This window comes from Pelodiscus sinensis, chromosome 3, assembly GCF_052426305.1.
Source record: "Pelodiscus sinensis isolate ZL-2025 chromosome 3, ASM5242630v1, whole genome shotgun sequence".
Taxonomy (NCBI): domain Eukaryota; kingdom Metazoa; phylum Chordata; order Testudines; family Trionychidae; genus Pelodiscus; species Pelodiscus sinensis.
This window is the reverse complement of record NC_143054.1, coordinates 74,588,263-74,610,180: the sequence shown is the minus strand read 5'-3', so window position 1 is coordinate 74,610,180 and position 21,918 is coordinate 74,588,263. Positions and strand designations below refer to the sequence as shown.

Here is a 21,918-nt window from a genome sequence, read left to right as displayed (position 1 = left end):
ATCTCTAATGATTTCAGCTGAAATCCAAGATTTCTACTTTCAGTCCTGCCCAAAAGTAGATTATTTACGAACATATAAAATTAAATACATATTGTCATTTCTTTTTGCATCTAGAGTTGCCTATTCCTAACTAAAGAGTCTACAGAAATGTGCTACGTGTCAAACCTTAAGATTTCACATCTGCCTACAGAGACTCTTGACAGACTATAGACCTCTAAATTAAAATATAAAGAAAGGGACATCCCATTAGATATTCATAACTTGCTGCTTCTTTTTTTTTAATCCTCCAGGTTGATACTCATAGCTCAATTATAGCTGCCTTAAAACTCTTCTCTGTACTGACAATCCAGATCAGGCAGAGAAGAAGCAACCATCCCTTTCCGAGAAATCAATGGGCATATTGATCTCTTATATAAAAACTCCCACATAAAGCAACTGAACTGAGAAAAGTCCAATTGCATCTGCAAAAGCCAGATGCTCACTCCGTGTAAATAGATGCAGCTCCATTGATTTTTAACAAAGCTATCACAATTTACACCAGCTGAGGATCTGGCCCTTGCCATTTAGCAGCCATTAGTAATGTGTTTTTCCTCTGAAGATAGGGAAATGAATCTTTGGTATGAATGGGGAAATGAGCGTCTGAGCTTTTGGGGATGTACAGAGATGGGTGATATTTTCTGCTGCTTGGGGGACAACTGTGAGCGTTGTCATTTTTTTATTTAAATTCTTTAACTCTCTAAAAACAGAAACCATTACCAACTCACATCAATAAGTGGCTTAGAGTTTACATTGAAATAATGTCATTATTCCTATCCCAGGGAGTGTGTTGAGCAGTCCATGCCATTTACTTTGCATGTTTCTCTTACCATGGGAGGCTGCATGTTCTGACTGAATGTTTTCAGTTTGACAATCCCCCATGCCTTAGAAGGAGTTGTCTCAAATAATGGATATGGGGCATTTTTTTCTCCTGTTTTCAAACTTCCTGTAGCTCACATTAATATTAAAGAGAATTACCCTTGTGCATCAAAGGGAGAATGGAACTCCTGCTTATTTCAACATCCTTAAATGGAGAAAAAAGGTTAGTTTGAATATAAAACAGCATTATACTTTATGACTTTACAAATTTTATTGTAAATCATCAGTTACTGCAATTGCCAATGCTTCAGCATTCCAAACCATCATAATTAGGAGTTATCTGTTATGACATTTACTTCTTTCTTTTTTTGTATTTAAAAATTAAACTTAAGATTAAATGTGCATTATGTAACCATATATATATTTAAGAACCTTTGCTGAAAGGTGCTTTTTTCAAAATTTTAAGTTTTGTTTTTGGTAGAATTAACCTGTACTTTATAACATGTTAATAGAATGAAACTCTCACAAGCAGAAATGTTACTTTCGTAGTTCCTAGTTATGATGAAAACAGCCAACTCATTGTATATGAAAATTTATGGGAACTGGACAGTACCCAAAAAGTCCCAAATTGCACAATATAATCCCCATAATGGTGGCAGTACATATTATATTTTTGTTTTGGACAAGTGAAACATTATGGAATAATTTTTTGGATGACAACATAAAATTGTGTCTTGAATAAACAACTATTCTTTTTCTTCTTCAATGACTGAATTCTTATTCCTGCACTTTTAAGACTCTGTTATAAACAAATAAATAAATAAATAAGCAAGCCAAAGAAATTTTTTTCTGGAATTAAAAAAAAAAAATCTTTAAACTTTGGTGGTAGGTGTAACTTTACTGTAATAACCCAGCATTTTCAGTATACACATTTACAGGGTGGAAGTTTAAATAGTGGGGCTTTTTTCCCCCTCAGCATTATGTCCTGAAACCCCAGCTAGTAAATCAAGTTAGTAACAACTAAGGGCATAATTCTGAAATAGATGTCCAGAGCAGGAGGTGTACAGAAATCCCAAAGAAGTCACTGGTTTATACTCACTAGCAAATGTTTGTAGGATCAGGTCCTAAGCAGAGATTATTACAGGTACCAGTACTGACAAAAAGTACTTTAAATTTATTGCTCAAATCACACAGCAAAAACAAAACAACTAAAACTGACATAATTTTATTTTTTTTTAATTTTGTGCATTGGATTCAAACAGCAAACTGTGTGCACTTCAACTGTTATCACAATGTGGTCAAGAGTTTTGTGTCTTTTACCATTTACACACAATTGTTCATTACAGTATGTAATCAGCCTAGTGGAAACCAGGAGTGTAGCATGGTAAGCAGTGCTGGTAGTGCACTCAGCTTTTATATTACCTAACTTGAAAATATTTCTCTTCTAAGATTCCTTTTTCTTGATAAAAATAGTTTTCACCAAACGTTGGTGATGCTCTCGCACTACCATTCATGCTTGGCATCACACCCCCGACCGGAACGCATGTTCTTATTTTGTTGATAAAAAGTATTACAAAAATTTCCATACAAAAACTATTTTCATAGAAATCTTGCATTTCCACAAATAAACCTGAACATTTTTTTGGAAAAAAAAACTGCTCAAGAATTTTGTTCATTTAACACTGTGACCGTATTGATAAATGCAGTCCTCTTTAAAGTTCTCCACATTCAGTTCTTTTGGGTGACCAATCCCTTTTCCACTATTCATGAGAATTGCACAGGCTCCAATGAGTTCAATTAGTAGCAGGATCAAGGGGTTCATAACTGTTTTTGGCTAAAATACAAGCCTTCTGTGTGCCAAATACACTTTATTTTTTTCTCTTTTCACAATTACAGAACAAAGTAATTGCTTACAGCTGAAGATTGTAAAGATACATTCCTTTGTACTCAAGAAAATTTTATGTCATCTAAAATTGGGTCAACCGTATAGTTTTCTCACATCAACGTTCCAGCTCAAGTAAATTAAAGGAAATTATTACTGCCTTTTTTACTGACATTTTTTATTTTGGTCATTGACATAGACACAGTTGAAAAAGTAGGTTATTGTCCCCGCTTTTATATTATTCCTGGGATTCAGATGTTCTTTTTTTTTAATACTTTCCCCATCCAGTAAGTCACCTCTCGAGCTGGCAGTTACAGTTTGTAGATAGAGACCAGTAAATACCAACTCTTCTCCACTTGGAAGTTCTGAAGAACACACGCTTTCTTGCTCCACTATAGTTCTGAGACATTACTGTTAGAAGACTCCTTCAGTGGTTAGTTAGTATGTAGGACATTTATTCTCCACCTCCTGGCAACAGTTGAACTTCAAAAGGAACCTGCAATTTCTCACTGAGACTGCATTTGAAATCAGCCACAAAACTCACATGTAACATTCATTCATAATGGTGGAACCCATGACAAACAGTGTAACCCCTGCATAACTTGGTTGATCCATGACGCTTGTGATTTGAGTCTGGCCATTGCAACTGCTTAGATCATTGAGTCTCTAGTTCATAGACACAGCGGCATGAGGTAACTCATTTTATTTTGCACAGGTTGCATATTTCCACAGGAAACATTCTCGCAAAGTTGTTTGGAAAAAAAGACGACAGTTTGTGCTTGGGGTATTTGGCCTCCCAGCTCTATGCCATGGTTTCTTTACCTGGCAACCTTCTGTCATTAAATGTGTGCATGTTGATAACTTCTTCTGTTTTCACGATAACAGGGGCCTGTGGTTTGTGTTTTAACCGACGTTGACACTTCAGGGACATCCTCAACTCCTCTACCATGGCACTACAGAAGGACCTCTGTAGGGGAAAATTTAAGGATGAGGAAAAGAAGAAGAAAGAAAAGAAAACAGTTGTAAGAAAGTAAAGTTGCAATGCCTAAAAGCAGATTCAATCTTTTGGCACAGCCTTGTCATCTGGCCATGTTTCAGCCTGGAGCTCATAACAAATTGCTGTCTTTTAAATATGCATCACATAATAATTAAAATGACTTATCAAGCTGTGATGGCTCATTGAAAGTTTCACCTTGTCTCTATGATTATTTTTCTGCCAACTAGTGTCTCCTGATGCACATTATATGTAAAAAGATTTCTGACAGATGCTCTGTTAGCCTAGTTTAGCCTTACAGGTTAAAGTTTGAATGTACAGGTTCACTATCTACTCTGCAAATTGCCCTGCTTTATATTTTCAAAATAGTATATTTAATTCCTAAAAAAAAATCGGAATTTCTGCTTTTCAAAAACTTGCAACATCATGTATAAAGTTATTTTAGATTAACTTAAAAATAATTAAATGGGAAACAAATACCCAACATCTTATTTTGCATCTCTTTAGGTGATGTTGTCCATAGAAGAACAGTGATCAGAGAAGAGGACTTTAAAGTAAAATATTAGATTGAATTTGAAATGTATATACTCCTGAGGACAACCTGTCAGGCATACATCTATTGTACATTCTCATATGGCCTAGACTGTCAGAAACTTATTCAGAAGTTCAGAGGAGACTTTGATCCCAAATATTTTCCCTATACTCCCATTGTGAGCAGGGAAAGAAGTAAAGATGGGAGAAGCCCTCTCCAGCTCGTATAAGTCAGGCATATTGTAGGGAGTACAGGTGAAGTACCTTACTCCTTCCAGAGGAAGGGCAAGGGTGAAAGGAATTATAACTAAGCTCAGCAGCACACTGCCCACACTATAAAAGGTTATCAAATTACAATCTAGTCTTTTTTGTTTAGCCTTCACCATCTCCTCTATCAAACACCAGCCCTGGAAGTCACATGAAACTCAGGTAGAACAAACCCTCAGAAGACAGATTTTGAAATTACTGTAACCAATAGCTAATCAGTGTCAATTTTATATGATTAATGATAGGTCAGCTACAAATATTCAACTTTTTGTCCACTGCTTTTCTAGCTGCAGAGTTCTTGTTTTATTTGTAAATATCTAAAATTACATGAGTTCACAAGTTCTAAATGAAGCCCTGCAATTAATGTAGAATTTGGTTATTAAAGCTGACTCCCATTGCAACAAGAGAGGAGTGTGCAAAACAGACCTAGATTAGAAATAAGACCAGAGATAGTCTGAGCTGTGTCTTTTGTTTTATCCAGGCTGCAAAGCAGTAATAATTCAAGTCACAATGATACACTCCAATCAAGCATATTTCTACTGTAAGGTTGACTTTTCTGATTAACAACTGTTTTCTCAAAAAAAAAATGTTTGCTAATTACCCACACACTGTGATATATTCTTGGCTTTACGGTTGTGACAGGAATTCTTGTTCTTACCTTCTGGATAACATTTATTGCTACAATTTTCATGTACACTTTTTGTAAATTAGTGAATTTAGTTCTTGGGAAAGATATAAAGACTTAGATACAAAAGGGGGATTTTCAATGGCAAACAGGGACGTCCAATTTTTAGTGAAAATGTGGCACAGGTGGTCACTTAACTTCCACTTGTGCCTTGGAAAATATGTCCAAGAAACAAGCAGTTATAAGGCAGTCCTACTCATCTCTTCCCACTAACATGTTTCAGCCTTCTCCCTAGAAGTAACATGTCCAATAAAAAATCATTCTTAATTTTAATTAAGATCTTACATAAAATGTTTACAAAAAGACCTATGTTACTTAGGAGCCAAGTTCCTGTTTTCAAAAATGAAAACTTAGGCCCCTGAGTCTCTTTGAAAACCAATGGCATATAGTCTCTGCAGTGCTTAAATCATGTCTGAAAACATATTTTGTTTAGCACACATATTTTTTAGTCTGTGAAGTCACTTTTGAAAACTGAATTCCTTAGCTTCCCTGATAAGATGCTGAACAAGAACCTCTGAAAAGATTGGGGATTTTATGGAGTAGACTTCTGTCCTACAACTGAACTGAAACTACCAACTCATTTTGCGTATGTTAGTAAAAATCTGTCAGAAAGCACCAACATTCAGTAGCTAGTACAAAATTCAGTACAAATAGTGGTCAAGGGATGAAAGTATATGCATTCTCATTACCAACATCCTGGCACATCCCATATTTGAAAACATTACCAGTTAGGATTATAACTTCTTTCTTTTGTTAGTGTGGCAAAAACAGCCAGGTCACACTGGTGAATTTGACCCTATGCTCTTAGAAATATTGCAGTTCTACAATCAAATATTTCCATCGGAAATATTATTCAAATATTGCTTGAGATGGTGATGATATATGTTGACCCCACTCATTCCCACAACTAACCTCATTAGCCTGTTTCTTAATATACAGTGCTGTAAACCTCTAATAGCTGTTGTCACACATACTTAGTTTACCAAATACAGTTGAACCTCTTTAATCCGGCACTCTCTGGTCTGGCAACATCCATGGTTGGGCATTATTTTATTTAGCTGGATGTCCACTTAGCATGAGTGTAGCTACATTTCCTGCAGTCCCATAAAGTTCGTTTACAGCCAATTCTGGCTGTCTGTGTTCTGTGTTATTACTTAGCTTTCATTTACCCCTAAGTGCCTTCTAACATCCCAATAAGCAGTGGAAATGTTGGTAATGCTGCTACACTATATTGGCCTCCCGGGCTTTGGCAAATTCTCTGGTATGGAACCTTTCAGGTCCTGAGGATCCCAGACTAGAGAAATTCAACCTGTACTTAAACCTAGATCTCAGGAAAAGTGCAAACACATAAGGCTCTAGAGTTTACTTCTAGATCTTAGTATTAATTAAAATGAACTCCATATAATGAAGATTATTTTGAAGTCTGACAGTTTTATGAGGCAGATAATAAATTTGTCATGCCCATAATTACATTTAGTCTAAATGAATACATAGTATAAACTCTATAAACTCCTGCTCTGTACTTTCTAAATTGTCTATGTTCATGCAAACGTATCTCCATATGTTACATATTTCAAGAGTAAAACATTATATTAATTTGAAATTTAGAGCATTAACTTTTTAAACCATATGACAACTATATATTAAGCACTTCACTCCCAGAGAGTGCTGTCTTTTTTTTACCAATCATTAAAACAAACAGCCACATTTTACATGTAATTTTTTTTCCTTATTAAGAGCATCATTATAACTTATTCTTCCTTTCTGGACTATATAAAAGTTCACAAGATGGATCTCTCATTTTTTTCGCTGAAAAGTGAGTCCTATGTTGTGCAAAGTAATGTGCAGAACATTTTTCAAATAATTACTCTATGTTTGACATTTCTTTAACTGCATTTCTACCCTAATCTCTCTTACCTCCCACTAACTCATTTTTTTCTAGCTACTTCATGTTTCTTCAAAGACTGTACATTGCTAGGTTATACCTGTGGAGGCCATAGCATACAGAATAAGAAAAGAGCTATACGATACTTTTTGTACTTGGTAGATTACAATACTTTCTGAGAGGATTTTAGAATATATAATCAAATGTTTTTCCCAAAGTTCAAATGGACATTCAAATTGCATTATGGTTAGAAAACCTTCAAAGTTTGCCAAAATTGCAGGCTATCTATTTCAGAAATGCATCTCCAGCTTGAAAATGAGCTCTTTGAATACATACTATGCAATTTTTTACTCACTTACCTTCTGGACCTAAGGCAGGTTACAAAACATCAACAATAATTGAATTTTGGCTACCTCTAAGCTCTCTTGATAAATGTAACCAGAAAGTAAATGGTGCCTGAAAGTCATTTTAGAGAGAATCAGATAGCAGATGACTTGGGAAAAAAGTTTAAAATTCTTCATGCATTCACACAGTTAAATGTAATTACTATAGCAAAATGAATAATCAATATGTAACTTTGTGGGGGGAGGGGAGAAGAATTGCATTTATAGTCAGAAGGTTAACATGTTCAAAATAAAGTTTTAATCAGCATTGGTGTTGCATATCCTTCAGTCTCTGACACAAAGAGGGTTTTGCAAGAGCTCAGATCCTTATAAAGTGTGAAAAACTAAGCAGTGTTTACTTCATCCGATGTCACAACTGCCAGCTCACATGGATTCAGTATAATCATTTCTTACCATTGTTTACAATCTTTGCAGACAGTTTGTGCCTATTCTGGAACCTGAAATCATGTGGGTTTGAATACCCACAAACATCAATACCAAAGTTGGACAAAATTTATACAGCTTTCTTATGTTATTGTATATCACATTAAGAGGAAAAGTAAACAGAAACCACATTAATACTCCTCAGACCTAAATTTATATAAATTTTGTTGCTAATGACTGTAAGAAGAGCAATAATTATTGCATTCATAAATATATGAAAGCTTGACAGCAGCAAGTATATACTTTAGTTCAAGAAAAACAAATTTAAAAAGTATACAAACCACCAGTCCACACATTACCAGGAACAAAATATTATGAAACAAGACAGAAATGGTATAGCTGTGTTTCTCAAATTCTGAATTTACCCAGCATTATTCTCTATTTTTATTAAGGAAAAAGACTCAATCATTTGCTCTTTTATAAATCTGCCTCCTTTCTTCTTTGATGGAGTTAGCATAAAATTGAATGTCGGAATACAGTATGAAATGACAAGATTTACTCAGAAGTTCATTACCTCCAGCCTTGCATGTCAGATATTATTTGAAGCCTTGTTAAAAAATTTTAAAGCAGTAATGGCAGTGATCCTGCAGCTTATATCAGATGTTATGGGTCAATGTTCTAACATCTACTAGGACATATCAATCAAACTGGTTTTCCTCTTGTAAGTTAGCTGAGAGTGGATTCATAGCCCTGTCCTGAGCCTCCTTTCTAATCAGTTTCTGCTTCCATATGCCACTTCCCCAAGGATTTTGAATGATGTATAGTTAGGACCTGTCAATCCCATCTCTCAGATGCAAAGAGAGAAACACAAATTCTAGAAAAAAGTGTTTCCACAACATTGATGCAATTACAAACATTGCAACAACTAATGGAATATAAGACAAAATTATGAGGATGGGACAGAAAGAGGGGAAATGACTTGGGCTTTGAACTATTTCACTTTCAATTTATATTTAAAACATATCTGCACCAATCATTTGTAGAATACTAGCAACCAACATGCATTTGGACAAGAGAGTTGATTTAAGGTCATATGTTCTCTAAAAAATGTGCATTAAAACTGACATATCATTACACAGTATTTGCCACTGCATACATTCTTGACCCAGAGAAAGTATAGTGTTCAGGTATTCTGCAAGCTAAATTTCAGAGAAATTAACTGCAGTATTCACAAATATATTTTCTATTTAAGCATTACCAGCTTTTTTTTTTTTTTTTTTTGCCAGATCATGGATCGGGACCTAAATTCAGTGATTATGTAACCCACACACCTACTGAGTATGGTGAACTGTCCCATCTAGTGGCACTTAGATTTACAGAGGGAGAGACTGAGTTTGCTCTACAGCCTTAGCTGACAGCCAGCTGGATTTTAGCTCAAGCTGTAAAGGCTCATGCACTAAGCTCTAAAAGTCCTAGATTCAGTTCTGCCTGTTGGCATTACATTTAGTTATGATTTCAAACCAAAATCAGTTGGAGGTTTGAGCAGAGACTAAAAACAAAACAAGGAAAATGTAAAACTATCTAAGGCCAGGTCTGCACAAGACCCAGCAGGTCGGCTTAAGATATGTAACTTAACTTAAGCCGAGCTTTGGTGGCATCCACACTATGGGAGTGGGGAGGACGATGGGAGCCCAAAAGGAGGGGTACTGGACACCAGAATAAGCTGCCCTCAGTGTTCAGTTTACAGGTCTATACTAGACCTGCTAAATCAAATGCCAGAAGATTGACCCTTGGAGTGTCTATCTTCTGGTAAGTATAAATATGCCCTACAATCCATAAGTTTTTTGTGGTGGTTGAGAAAGCTTTTCTTTCACCATAATATCCATGAAATCCTGAACTGTGGAATTTTCCAATTGATAGCTAGCTTGCTGGAGCTGAGGGAGGCTTCATTTTGAAATAGAGTTGACTATTGATGGTGTGTTCTACCTATCTTGTCAAGAAAATCAGTCAGAATCTGACTCAACTAGCACCTCACAACAGAACTATGTCGGGGATCACTAATACAACATCTTCTCTGGCCATAAGTTTCAACCAGTTGTGGTCACTGAGAGTCTAGTGTTATTGGATGAGCATAGGCCGGTGACCTGCAAAAAGGTCCCTCATCCCTCATTACTGGTTAAATCAAGCAGGGCAATGGACTCCTCTATTGTAGATGGTTAATGTGTCCAAATGGGAGGGCAAGGTGCCAGCTTCCCTCAAATTGGTAGAGTTTAGGTTCGTGTTCAGTGAACTATTGCTTGATGAGAATAATGTAGGTAGCTACTCTCCAGTATCTAACTTTCCTTTATGCCAATGTTAAGGGTGAAGCTTGAAGCAAAGTTTTCTGACTTCTTGGACACCATTCATTGTGGTTTCCAGTCAGTGTATGGCATGGGGACTGCATTAGTTCCACTGGTTGGTATCATCCTCCTAGTGATGCACAACTGTTTCTCACTGGTAATTTTTCATTAGATCTATCAGCAGACTTTGATAGCACTGACCATGAGGTTTTGCTGACTCACCTGTGGACTTAGGTTGGGGTGGATGGGATTGTACTTGCATGGTTCCATTCTTTTCTCTCAGAGAGATTCTAGAGGATGGTACAGGGCAATTGCTCATCAGCCCCAAGGATTCTCTCCCATGCGGAAGTCCACAAGGTTTCATTCTGTCATCCCTCCTCTCAATATGCATGTGAGGCCACTGGGGGGACATAATGAGACAATTTGGTCTGCAGTGTCATCAACATGCAGATGACATACAGCCTTACATCTCTGTTTTGTCAAACCAGGATGGTGCAGTCTTTGCACTTCCAATGTTTGGCTGAAATAGGGGTGTGATTGAAGTTCAATCCAGAGAAGCTAGCTGTTATACGGAAAAGTAAAAGGAAGCATTTAGAAGGTTGTGGTTGCCCTTGTTATTGTAGGTTCTGTTCCACCTTGTCAATGAGATTTGCAGTCTCAGCATTCTTCCAGTTTCCTGGGTCATCTTATGTTTTGAGTGGTCAGGATTATCATTTCTCTTTTGTGCTTGGTTAGAAAGTGGGAACATTTTCTGCCTAATTCAGATCTTGTCGCAGTTATCCAGATCTTTGTGGCCTCCAGTCTGGATTATTGCAATCCATTCTATGTGGGACAAGCACTGTGGATTAGTCAGAAGCTAAAATAAGGGTAGAATGCTGCTGAATACTTGTTAGATGGTTTTAGCAATAATGGAGCATATTAAAGCAGGTCAGGCACAGAGCTAATACTAACCAGATATACAACAACAAACACATAATTGACTATAGGCTTCCATGCACAATTAAAATATCATTTTAATTATAGTTTCTGTGTGGTTATGGCTCGTGCTATACAAGAGCTTCCCTGATTTCCTACAGGGTCTGGCCTAGTTTTCTGAAGTCAGTCAGCTAGCTGAGATCTATCGTAATCAGCTCTTAGATATGAAAGGCTGGTCACTCAGGGGTTATCACTCTCATTTTTGGTTTTGAATTCATGCCCAGCTTGTCCAATGAGCTCAGGTTTCTTATCCCTTAGGATACAATGAAAGGGAGTGACTGCAGGAAGTCTTTTGGGGCAGAATGTACATGCAATAGCTCACGTTTGAAAGTATTCACCATGGACTTGTATACAGCATACATCTCAAAACAAAAACTACATAAAATTTTTATACAACATAGAGCCTTTTGGAAACTGACTAGTCAATTTTAAGCAGGTATGTTTAAATATCTTTCTGTATATTTGTGAATACTGAGTTAAAATTATCTGCAGAATAGATACCGGTAGTCAAATATTTAATGAATTGTAGAAATTGTTAAGGTTATATTTCATTTTTCAGAAAAAAAATATGGCATTGCGTTGGATCACACTGAGTAGAGTATTAGTACTAATCTCACATACATTGTTTCCACTGTATTATCAAAACTGACAAACGATAAATGATATATTTTCCGTTTGTACAAGCTAATACAACATGAACATGCATTTCCTCTTGCAGGGACCGGAGCTGTTTCAGCTCCAATTCCAATGAACTGAGTGTGCTAACACTCTTTCCTGAGGGAGTCCACAGACCTACAGTAAATTAACAGGTATCCTAATTTGGATCTGGGTTGTTGACCTGAATTCAATGTGGGATACACCAATATTCTAACAAGGTGATTGTATTACCCTTATATTTAATGTAAATTATTGCAAACACAGACATTGGTAAAGGAGGATTTTTTAGGAAGGACTTACTTGATGTAACATCAAAAGAGAAGAAATGAGTGAGTATTAGGAGACTTGCATTTTTTGAAATATTTTAATTTTTTTCCCTTTGAGAACAAATGAGGCATTTTTCAGAGGAGCCAAGAACTATCTTTGGTAAGAGAAAAGATGTTATGGAAAAGGGGACTGACAAAGAGATAATTTTAAATGCAACATTAAAGGTATCTGTGTAGAAAACATAAAAAATGTCCATAAATCAGTTCTGGAATTTAGGACCAGATCTTTCTATGAGCACACTGAATGGCAGGACCCTTGGACCAGTGAAATTACACTCATATGTATGGGTTTCCAGGATCAGGAGCTTTCTATGAAATAATTCTCAAGGACATAATCAGCTTGACAATTTTAAATGTGTTCTATATCTTTTTGTTTATACTTCTGTGAGTTTAAATTAAAAGCAAAATACATCTGTGCCATTATTCACTGTCATTGTTAAACTGCAATCAAAAGTCAAAATGGAAATCATGTTTTAAATGTTTTATTTTTTGTAGATTATTTGAAAAATGTCAGGTCAACCAAATACAAATCTTCATTTCCATTGTTTTGCTCTGTTTGTAACACTTCTTTGACTTTTCCCATTTTGCCTGCAAAACTTTTTTATTTTACACTTCCTGCCACTGCAAATATCCCTCTAAGTATATGCAATAAAACAATTTTAAATGGGGCATTGCATTAGAATTCAGCTCTTACTGTATACCAGAAAAAAAAATATATCCTACATACAAAAGCAGAACAATCCTTCCTACTGGAGCTCAGGGATTGGGGATGAGATGAGTTTCCAGTTTTCCATCTGCCTCTCTGCATAACGCAGATGTACCAATATTGGAAAAATGTTCCATTTATGAAGTCACAGCTACCCCTCAACTACTATTCTGTTATTCCCAGCCAACTCCAAGAACATTCAGGTTATGCTAAGTCAAATTATATCATCTTTCAGGCTGCATCGTGATTGTGGGTTTTATAAAGTTTATAGGGATATACATCCTAGATCTCCCGCTTTGATTAACCACATTTTTATTCATCTGCAGCCTGACAAACATGCTTGTCAATTTTAAAATCTTTTGAACTTGGAAGACCCTGAAAAAAAAAGACACTGTGCTGGGAATTACTTTGGTCTTCATCCCAAAGTAAAAAAAAAAAAGCACAGATGATATTAACAAATTTTTGGAAAATTAAACCTATCAGGATATTTTCGAAACAGTAATAATGCTGATATATTACACTTCATTCCTCTTTATAATGTCTCAAAAATGGTGAGGAAAAGGCTTTAATAAAAATAAATGTGGTCACGTGTGAGAAAAACCTGTATGATGAAGAAAAAGGTCTGGAAGGATAGAAGGATTTATAAACTTCTGAACCTGAAATTATTGTACCAGTTTCAATTTTCATGGCTTTAACACAACCATTTTTTAAAAAAAGGAAAAGAAGGCTTCTGCATATTCTGACTTGAAGATTTCATGTTGATAATTCCGTAATAATAATCATTTTTCAGGAAGACTGTTTTATGCATGGTACAATATAACTATGTTATGCACATTCTGTGTTTGACTATCAGTGAAACTAAACATTGGGTAAATGATGACCAGCCTTTTTTCCAACCTGATATGAATGTGGGGAATTCAAAATCATGTGGGTCAAATATATCTCTTTGTAAATATCCTGTACCAGGCTGTCTTCAAGTAAACCTCATGTTAGCAATAATATTAAAGTCAGAGTCAGTGGACTTTACATGGGAAAAGTGCAAGTTGGTATATAGGGCTGCAGCACTGCTGCTTTTCAGTCTCTGATTTGATTTAGCAATTGCAGCCCTCCATGCCACTTCCATAGTGCCCTGGGCTGTTGGCTGCATGGTCACGTCACTAGTACACACCCATGGTTGCCCTGCTCTCTGAAGAATAGGTGGTTGGCATAGATAGGAAATAACAATCCTTTTCTGAATATGGCCCTATCATAAACCAATGTTCTGTATGGTCTTTCATTGCTATTCTGCTCTAGGATGAATTTCACTGTAAAGTTTCACCTGGTGCAAAGGTACCCTCTAGATGAATTGCCCCAAATAGATTAAATGCACATCTTCCTCATACAATGGGAATTAATAATTTCCAGGAGACAATAAGGCTAGGAAGAGATGGTATCAAATGGGAAAGCCAATCTAAAAGAACTGTAGTTTGAAAGAATAATAATGAAGCAATGCCAATAAATTATCAAAGTAAGAACCATCAATATATTATGTTAAATATTACTATTCTTCAAGATCACATTCACTTTTGTAACATGACGTAAAAACACTCTCAACCTTTACAAAAACAAAGATATGTAATAGAGATAGAACTGATACATTGAAACAATTACATCAATAATAATTACATTGGTAATTGTTTAAAATGGCTTCAGTTTCTTAGATTGCTCCTGTAAGTGTCACCATATTGTTACATTCAGGGAGTAGGTCAGTCACTAAGAAAAGCAATTATGAAATGCAAATGATGGTGCATTTATTATCAAGATTGTCTTAGAGAACAAAAGTCTACTTCACGTGACTCCAAGAAGATGACATAATTGAGTGTTTGTATTATAAACAATAAGTAAACTATATAAACTCTTGGCTACAGACTGTAATGAAAGAAGGTAATTTGGCCTTTTCCCCATTATTTCTATTAACATTTGGCAATTACATTACCTTCTAAAAATACAGAGCACAGTCTTGTGGTTGCACTCAATGACCGGGTAGCAAACGTGAAAAATCAGGAGGTGGGGGAATAATAGGGTCCTCTAAAAGACAAAACACTTCATATTGGGACAATAGATTGCTCTGAAGGATCTGAGGATCTACTGAGGCTACAGCTACACTATCAGTTTTGACACAAGAGCCTATGCAAATGAAGCACAGATTATCATCTTCCCATGCTTCATCTGCATACTCTCTTTCAATCTGTTTTTGCGCAAAAAGAAGTAGCGTGGCCATGCCCGTTTTGCACAAAATCCCCCTTTCCCAAAAGATCCTTATGCCTCTCCGGGACAGGCATAAGGATCTTGCGCAAAATGGGGGGTTTGCGCAAAACGGGCGTGGCCACGCTGCTTTTTTTTGCACAAAATCCCCTTGCACAAAAAGAATGGCAGAAAACATGCTAATGATGTTGCGACTCATGCTAACATTAGCATGAGCATTAGCATATTTAGCATATTTTCTGCCGAAAAAACTCATAGTGTAGAAGTAGCCTTAGTGCAGCTGTAGCCTGAGTGTCCACTCATCCTGCTCCATCACTTGGGCTGGTATTTTAATCTCTGGTATAAAGAAAGGCAATAGTATATTGCTAAAGATCCAAGTTCAGATCTCCCACTGAGGGGAAGTAAGTGGAAGTTTTTCTAGGACTGGATTATTGTTTATTCCTTATGAATTCACAGAATAAGGTACAGACTATCGAGTAAATCAAATGTTTGTTCAATTTTTGCTTTGGATTAGAATTTAAAATAATTTATTCAATCTGTATTACTTGTCTGTGGTTCCTGGAAGGCTGAATGCTGCTTTGCCATACACTGTACCGATCATTAAAATTGTTAGATTTGTTGAACATGTTGGTAAAAACAACAGAATTTGGGCTCGGTATTTCTAGGGAATGGTTATCTTTTCAGAGATTAAAAAATGCAGCTTATACATTGTATGAAGTTGTTTAGATTCCTGTAAATGTCAAAGTTCAACTAAACCAGCATTTTTAGTCTTTGCTGTAAAAATTCTAAGGGTACATCTCGACGGAATTCCTTTGTTGCCAGAGGGATGCAGATTAGGCAGGTCAACATTGCAAATGAAGCAGGGATTTAAATATCCCATGCCTAATTTGCATAAAATGGCCACCTTTTTGCTGACTCAGCACTTTGTTGGCAAAAAGCAGCAGTCTAGAGGGGGATCTGTCGAGAAAGAAAGTCTTTTTCGACAGATCCCTTAAGCCTCCATGCAGGCATAATTCAAACTACCTACTCTGTGCCGCGTGTAGCCGCGGGCACGGAGTCCGCACTAACGGGGACTTAAAAATGGCGGCGCTCGGCAAGATGCAAATGAAGCCCAGGATATTTAAATCCCGGGCTTCACTTGCAAGTTCGAATGCCTACATTAGCCACCCTAGTTCGAACTAGGGTGGCAGTGTAGACATACCCTAACAGACTTATTTGGGCATAAGCTTTCATGGGCAAAGACCCAATTGGTAAGATGCATACATCTAAGCATCTGACCAAGTGGGTCTTTGCCCTCAAAAGCTTATGCCCAATAAATGTTAGTCTTCAAAGTGCCACGGGACTCCTCGTTGCTTTTGCAGATGCTGACAAACATGGCTACCTCTGGGATAGTTGAATTTTACTCTGATCATCCTTATCTTCACTTTTCAAAATAGTCAATAAAATAATTCCTGAATGCTTGGAAAAGGCTGTGATGAAATAAATGCAAATGTGTATCTGAAGGTGATGCCTGACTCTATCAAAAAGACCACAATTAGTTATATGTGTTCCTTGCAAGTTTTTTTTTCAGGTAAATCAGACAAATGTTAGACCCAGGCCCTTATTCTACTAAATTTAAAAGCATTGATACAAATAGCACAATTACACTTTTTCCTTCTGATTTTTTAACTCAGCTTCAATTTCCCAGGCAAGCCCTTCAATTGGCTTCACAATGGCAGATTCTCTACATGTCTAGGACATCATTGACTTTGATGAACACACGGATCTAGTCATGTACAGATCAGCTGGATAGTCAGAGCATAAGACCGAAATGCTGATTATTTTAGAAAACAACTAATCTGAAATAGTGCTTCTAAATTAAACAAGCAAAATATGCAGTAGCCTGTTTAGTTACTCAGGCTGCAGGTGTAATTGCACATTTTGCACTGCCGAAAGGGAAAGCATATAATTATCAACACATGGCCATTTGCTCTTTAGGCTCAAAGGTGGAAGTCTATAAAATTTATTTTGTTATTTTAGCTACAAATTTAAGAAAATTATAAACTCCACACCAATTCATTTAATGAACTGGCTTATACCCATACAAACTTATTCCCTAATAAATCTATTAGGACTCCTTGCTATTTTTGCCCTTACAGACTAACACGGCTACACATCGAGACATAAAACAAATGGTATTTTTGCAAAATAAATTTGTTCTGAAAGACAAAGTTCCAGAAGTAAGTTGATAGAATTGAATATTTCTATATTCTTATAATTAGACATCTGAGTGTTCACTTTTCCTTTCCATAACTGGTTTTGTGCAATTTGATAAAATCTACCCATATCCAAATTTTATTTAGGTACTTGTGATATTCCACTGTGTTGTTGATTCATATCAAAGCTTTTTTTCTGATTAAAAATAACACTTTATACACAGCATTATAAAGAGCTAGGTTTATCCACATAAATTCAGAAGTCTCAATTGATAGGCCTGAGATTTTTGCTCAATGATTTTTGAAATTTCAGAAATTCACAAGTAGCATCTCAAAATCAGTGTCAATACAAATATGCCTTCTTGGTTTACTACTTATTTTAAAAAATAGAATATTTAAAGTAGGGATGAACAGAGGTCACAAGTGCCTCAAAAATCTAAAAAAACCCCAACAACAGTAAAAATACTGAATTTTCTCACAAAATTTTTAAATGCAAATTAAAAATATGGCATATAAATTAAAGCTATAGTTTTTAGTTCAATGTAAGATGTTACATATGTGATGCACTTTATAATACAAAGTTGATCATATCACCTAAGAATTCTGCAAGACATTACCAGATCCAGAAATAATTCAATTACCATATTTATGCAAATGGTCAGTATAGGACATGATAACACTAGATTTTTCAAAAATGGATGAATTCAAGCTACAGGAGTTCAAATCATAACCAGTAGTAAATCTATAAAAATAATATTGATATAATAATTTCCAGATGCTACTAGACCAATTTGTGAAGCATAAACGTCTTCGGCAAAGGACATCTCTATAGAGATATTTCTAGACTTCTGACATTGAACCGATACACAGTTCTGACTTTTAAATATCAAATTTATCTGTAGAAGATTAATTTATTTTCCATTACAGTTTCTCATTTTCTTCTTCATCCATAAAATTAACTGCAGTGAATTTCCAGGAGTAAAAAGCTGTCTTTTTTCAGGCTCGTATAAGAGGAGAAATAGTCACTTGTCCTGAAAGCTGGCTACAATTGAACACATTAAAGACAAATTAAAAGCTGTATACGGTACACATGAGGTACTCTGTTGTGAACTAGAATATAAAGTTTATAAGGACAGCCTTTCATTGGGTCACCAAGAAGCATAAAAATGGATTTGATGATAACAAGAATAATAAAATTAAATGGAAAAATACAATATTTACCTTTTCCAACTGGGCATTTTTTTTTGATTTGTACAAAAACTCCCCCACTGCCACAAAGACAGAAAGTACCAATCCAGCTGCCAGAACGATGAAGATGCCACCAATATTTTGAACTCCCAGAGCACTGGCCTCTTTACTCTCCTCTTCTGGACAACCATTGCCTCTCCACCACTTCTCCTTCATCATGTGGAGTTTGCCTTCCTCTTGCAGCTGAAGAATTGCTATAGTGATCTTATCTCGGTATGGAGACCCTGCAAGAGATTAGAGGAAACATATTGTACCAAAGTATATTTTAAGGAGAATAAAAATGTTTTAGTCCAGTCCTGAGAAGGATATAACAGAACCATTCTTGTCATGGCTCACAATTCTGTAGGAATGTTTTGGTGGTGAAAAGAGACTGTTTTCAGGTCACAGAATATAAGCCATTTTTCAAAGTTAGTACATATAATTGAACACATATTTTTGTACATGATTCATGTAGTTATGAAAATACCTAATTTGTGTGAGTAAATTGTGCACCTGACTTGTTAAGTAGTTAATTTATCTTACATGCATATAAATACCTTATGGCTACTTCTATACTACCTCCAGTATCCCAAAATAGCTACCCCGCATCTTTTTGAGTGAGTCATTATTTCAAAATATAAAAGACTCACTTTTCTGATATCTCTGTAAACCTCATTCCACGAGGACTAAGGACATTTCGAAATAGTGATTTATTTTGAAATAAGTTCTGTGTAGCCAATGTAGCCAGTGTCAAATTTCAAAATAAGCTATCTCGAGCTATGGGTGCAGCATAGACACACCCTATCTGTTCATGCTTATCCAGTAGTATCTAAGCACACATAGAAATTCTGTTGCTACAATTGCTTAGGCTAAGCAATATGAATTTTTAAATGGAGGCCTTTAAATATCATTTGTCTGTGTGGCTTCAGAAATTTTAAGCTCTGTACAACCAACCAAATGTAGGATTAGTTACAGCTTACTTCATTTAGCATATCTAAAACTATAGACTATATGCAGTCTAGAGTTCATGCATGAAATTATACAAGAAACAGCATTTCAGATGCTTACTTTCATAGCAAAAACAATAACATCAAGGCCAAACCACCACAAAAGTTTGAGATCACAAATAGCTGAACAACTATGACATTTACCAGACATTTATCTATCTTACATCAAGACTGCAGAGTACGGTGTCTATTGAGCAGTGCAGCAACAGGGGCAGAGTTAAGATTAACTGGATACTTTAAATCTGCATTTCTATATTTTTCCATTTTTATTTTTATTATTTATTTTACTCCAACAATTCTTTGTGTTTTCTAGAAAATTAAAAAAAAAAAACCTCTGAGAATTAATTTGTCTATGGCTGTTTACACCAGCCAAGGATACACATTTACAACATTAACATTCTTTTTGTCTCTGAATGAAAACAGATATGGGAAAAAGCTGCAATAGCAAATGACATTACAGAAGTCTTTTCCCCAAGTACTAGATATACTACAATATCCCCACACAGTGAAGCCATCACATATATGGAGAATTTTGATTTCTCAGAAATTATGATTGTTACTTTCTGTCGAAAGAATCATGCTCATTGTCAGATTGTCACATTGACTAAATGCTAGGAACATTGAAATGCCTTCAGAAGTGTTTCTTTTTTTGCACTTTATTGACTAAAAGTTAATGGAAAGCCACAGACCCAAGGACATGATGGGCAGAGGCATGTTTTAATGACAGCTGCCCTCTCTATTTTTTGATAGGTGGAAAAATCCATTCGTGTGCATATATCTAGTCAATATTCCTTTGTTCCATGTATATTGTACCCTTGCGTAGCTTATGTTCCTTTATATTACTCTGGTGCATGTTATCAATTTCAGAAGCCCACCATTATTAGCTTTTTTTTTAAGTCCCTAAATTTGAACTTACACATGGAAAGAGGGAGCTGAAGTGGCTGGATGCCACACTTGTTCAATCCCAATGTAGGATTCTCCAGTGGCTGAAGTCCTGGGGGCTGAAATTACAGCAGCCTCCTCCCATATCTTTGCTGTGGGCTATAGTTTTGCCTGGAATCTCTGTGGCTTTGTGCACTATAGACCCACTCTAGTACACTCTTCTTCCTTCAATTTCCACCCCACACCTATAACAGGAATGGAAAAGGTATCCAGTCCTTTTACCTGACCCAAAGGGACCTGGTGGGATCAAGGATCTCACTCCAGTATGTAGGGCAGAATAGTCTCTTAGATTTGGATTTCAGGTGTTAAATCTGTTTCCTCTATTGGCCTACATCATTCAAAGTTGGTTGTGTTTCCGAGCCCAGTGTAAAATCCCTTTTTTCTCCAGGCTGTGACCAAACTGTAACCACGCATTTCAGAAGGAGGAGGGGAGAGAAATGTATTTTGCTGTAGATAAGCCTCGTTACCTTTTAATGAGAGGTTGTTTTTAATCTTTGTACAGTGCCCAGGGACTTTGCAATGAGCACTTTACAAATTAAATTAATTAATAAATAATGCAAACAGATAAGGCTTTTATTTTTAGAAAGGCAGGGAATAAAATCATGGGCACCATTCATAAGTGCCTTCTGCATTGGGACCGTGTATCACGTTTAGGGATATAACAGGCCACTATTTTACTATTCCTGTTTCAGAGAGGTTGTCTGAGGTTATTTTAATATTCAGGTTTCAGAAAGATTTACAAGGAATCTGGTAACACTTTCAAAACTAACAAGTTTATTAGGTTATTAGAGCATAAGCTTTCATGAGTTACAACTCACTTCCTCAGATGTTGAAGAAAAAAAGAAGGAAAGACAGAAATGGGAAAGACAGAGATGGGAATGTGACATCAGTGCTAATTAAATCAGACTGTGCCACCAGACTCCTTGTTATTGTATTATTGTTATTGTTCTCTGGATGTCCAAATCAGAGGTTTTAAATTAAATTGAATACCAATGTGAATCTGAGTAAAAGAGATGACTCATCCTGTGAGCAGTAGTGTTGGTATGTATATCATCCACCATCGGGGAGGGGGGTGGTTAGCTTTCTCTCTATGAACTCTCTCTAACATACCCCTCAATTTTGTACTATTAGTTGCAGTTTTATGATATCTCTTTGGTTGATTAATAAATGGTCAGGCTTGTCTATTCTGTGAATTAGTCCACACCGGAGGAGTGTAAATTCTAGTGTGCCCCATTGTGTTGTTCAATAACTGGCTCTTTTGGACCTGGGTGGTACAAACCAAAAGTTTCCTAGAATGTGTTAATATAGTCTCCTTTCAAACAATGCTAACTGATGTGCACAAGGGAACTCTGTATGAGAACCAGTAGGGTCTGCACAGGCCGAAAGGGTACTTCTAAACAGCAGCATTATTTCGGCGTAACTGACATTATTCCA

General features: G+C 36.2%; 1 protein-coding gene across 3 annotated transcripts in view; it reads right to left on the bottom strand.

The window, feature by feature from the left end:
- Positions 1-1,216: 1,216 nt before the first annotated feature.
- Positions 1,217-21,918, bottom strand: part of GRIK2 (glutamate ionotropic receptor kainate type subunit 2) — a 622,020-nt gene continuing 601,318 nt past the window's right edge. For all 3 annotated transcript variants that reach the window (XM_075923935.2, XM_089777200.1, XM_089777199.1), the window contains exons 16-17: positions 18,530-18,780; positions 1,217-3,704 (exon numbers count right to left, since the gene is read on the bottom strand). In XM_075923935.2, the coding sequence (XP_075780050.1) occupies positions 3,540-3,704; positions 18,530-18,780 (416 nt within the window). In that variant the 3' untranslated portion in view covers positions 1,217-3,539. The remainder of the gene's footprint in view (positions 3,705-18,529; positions 18,781-21,918) is intronic.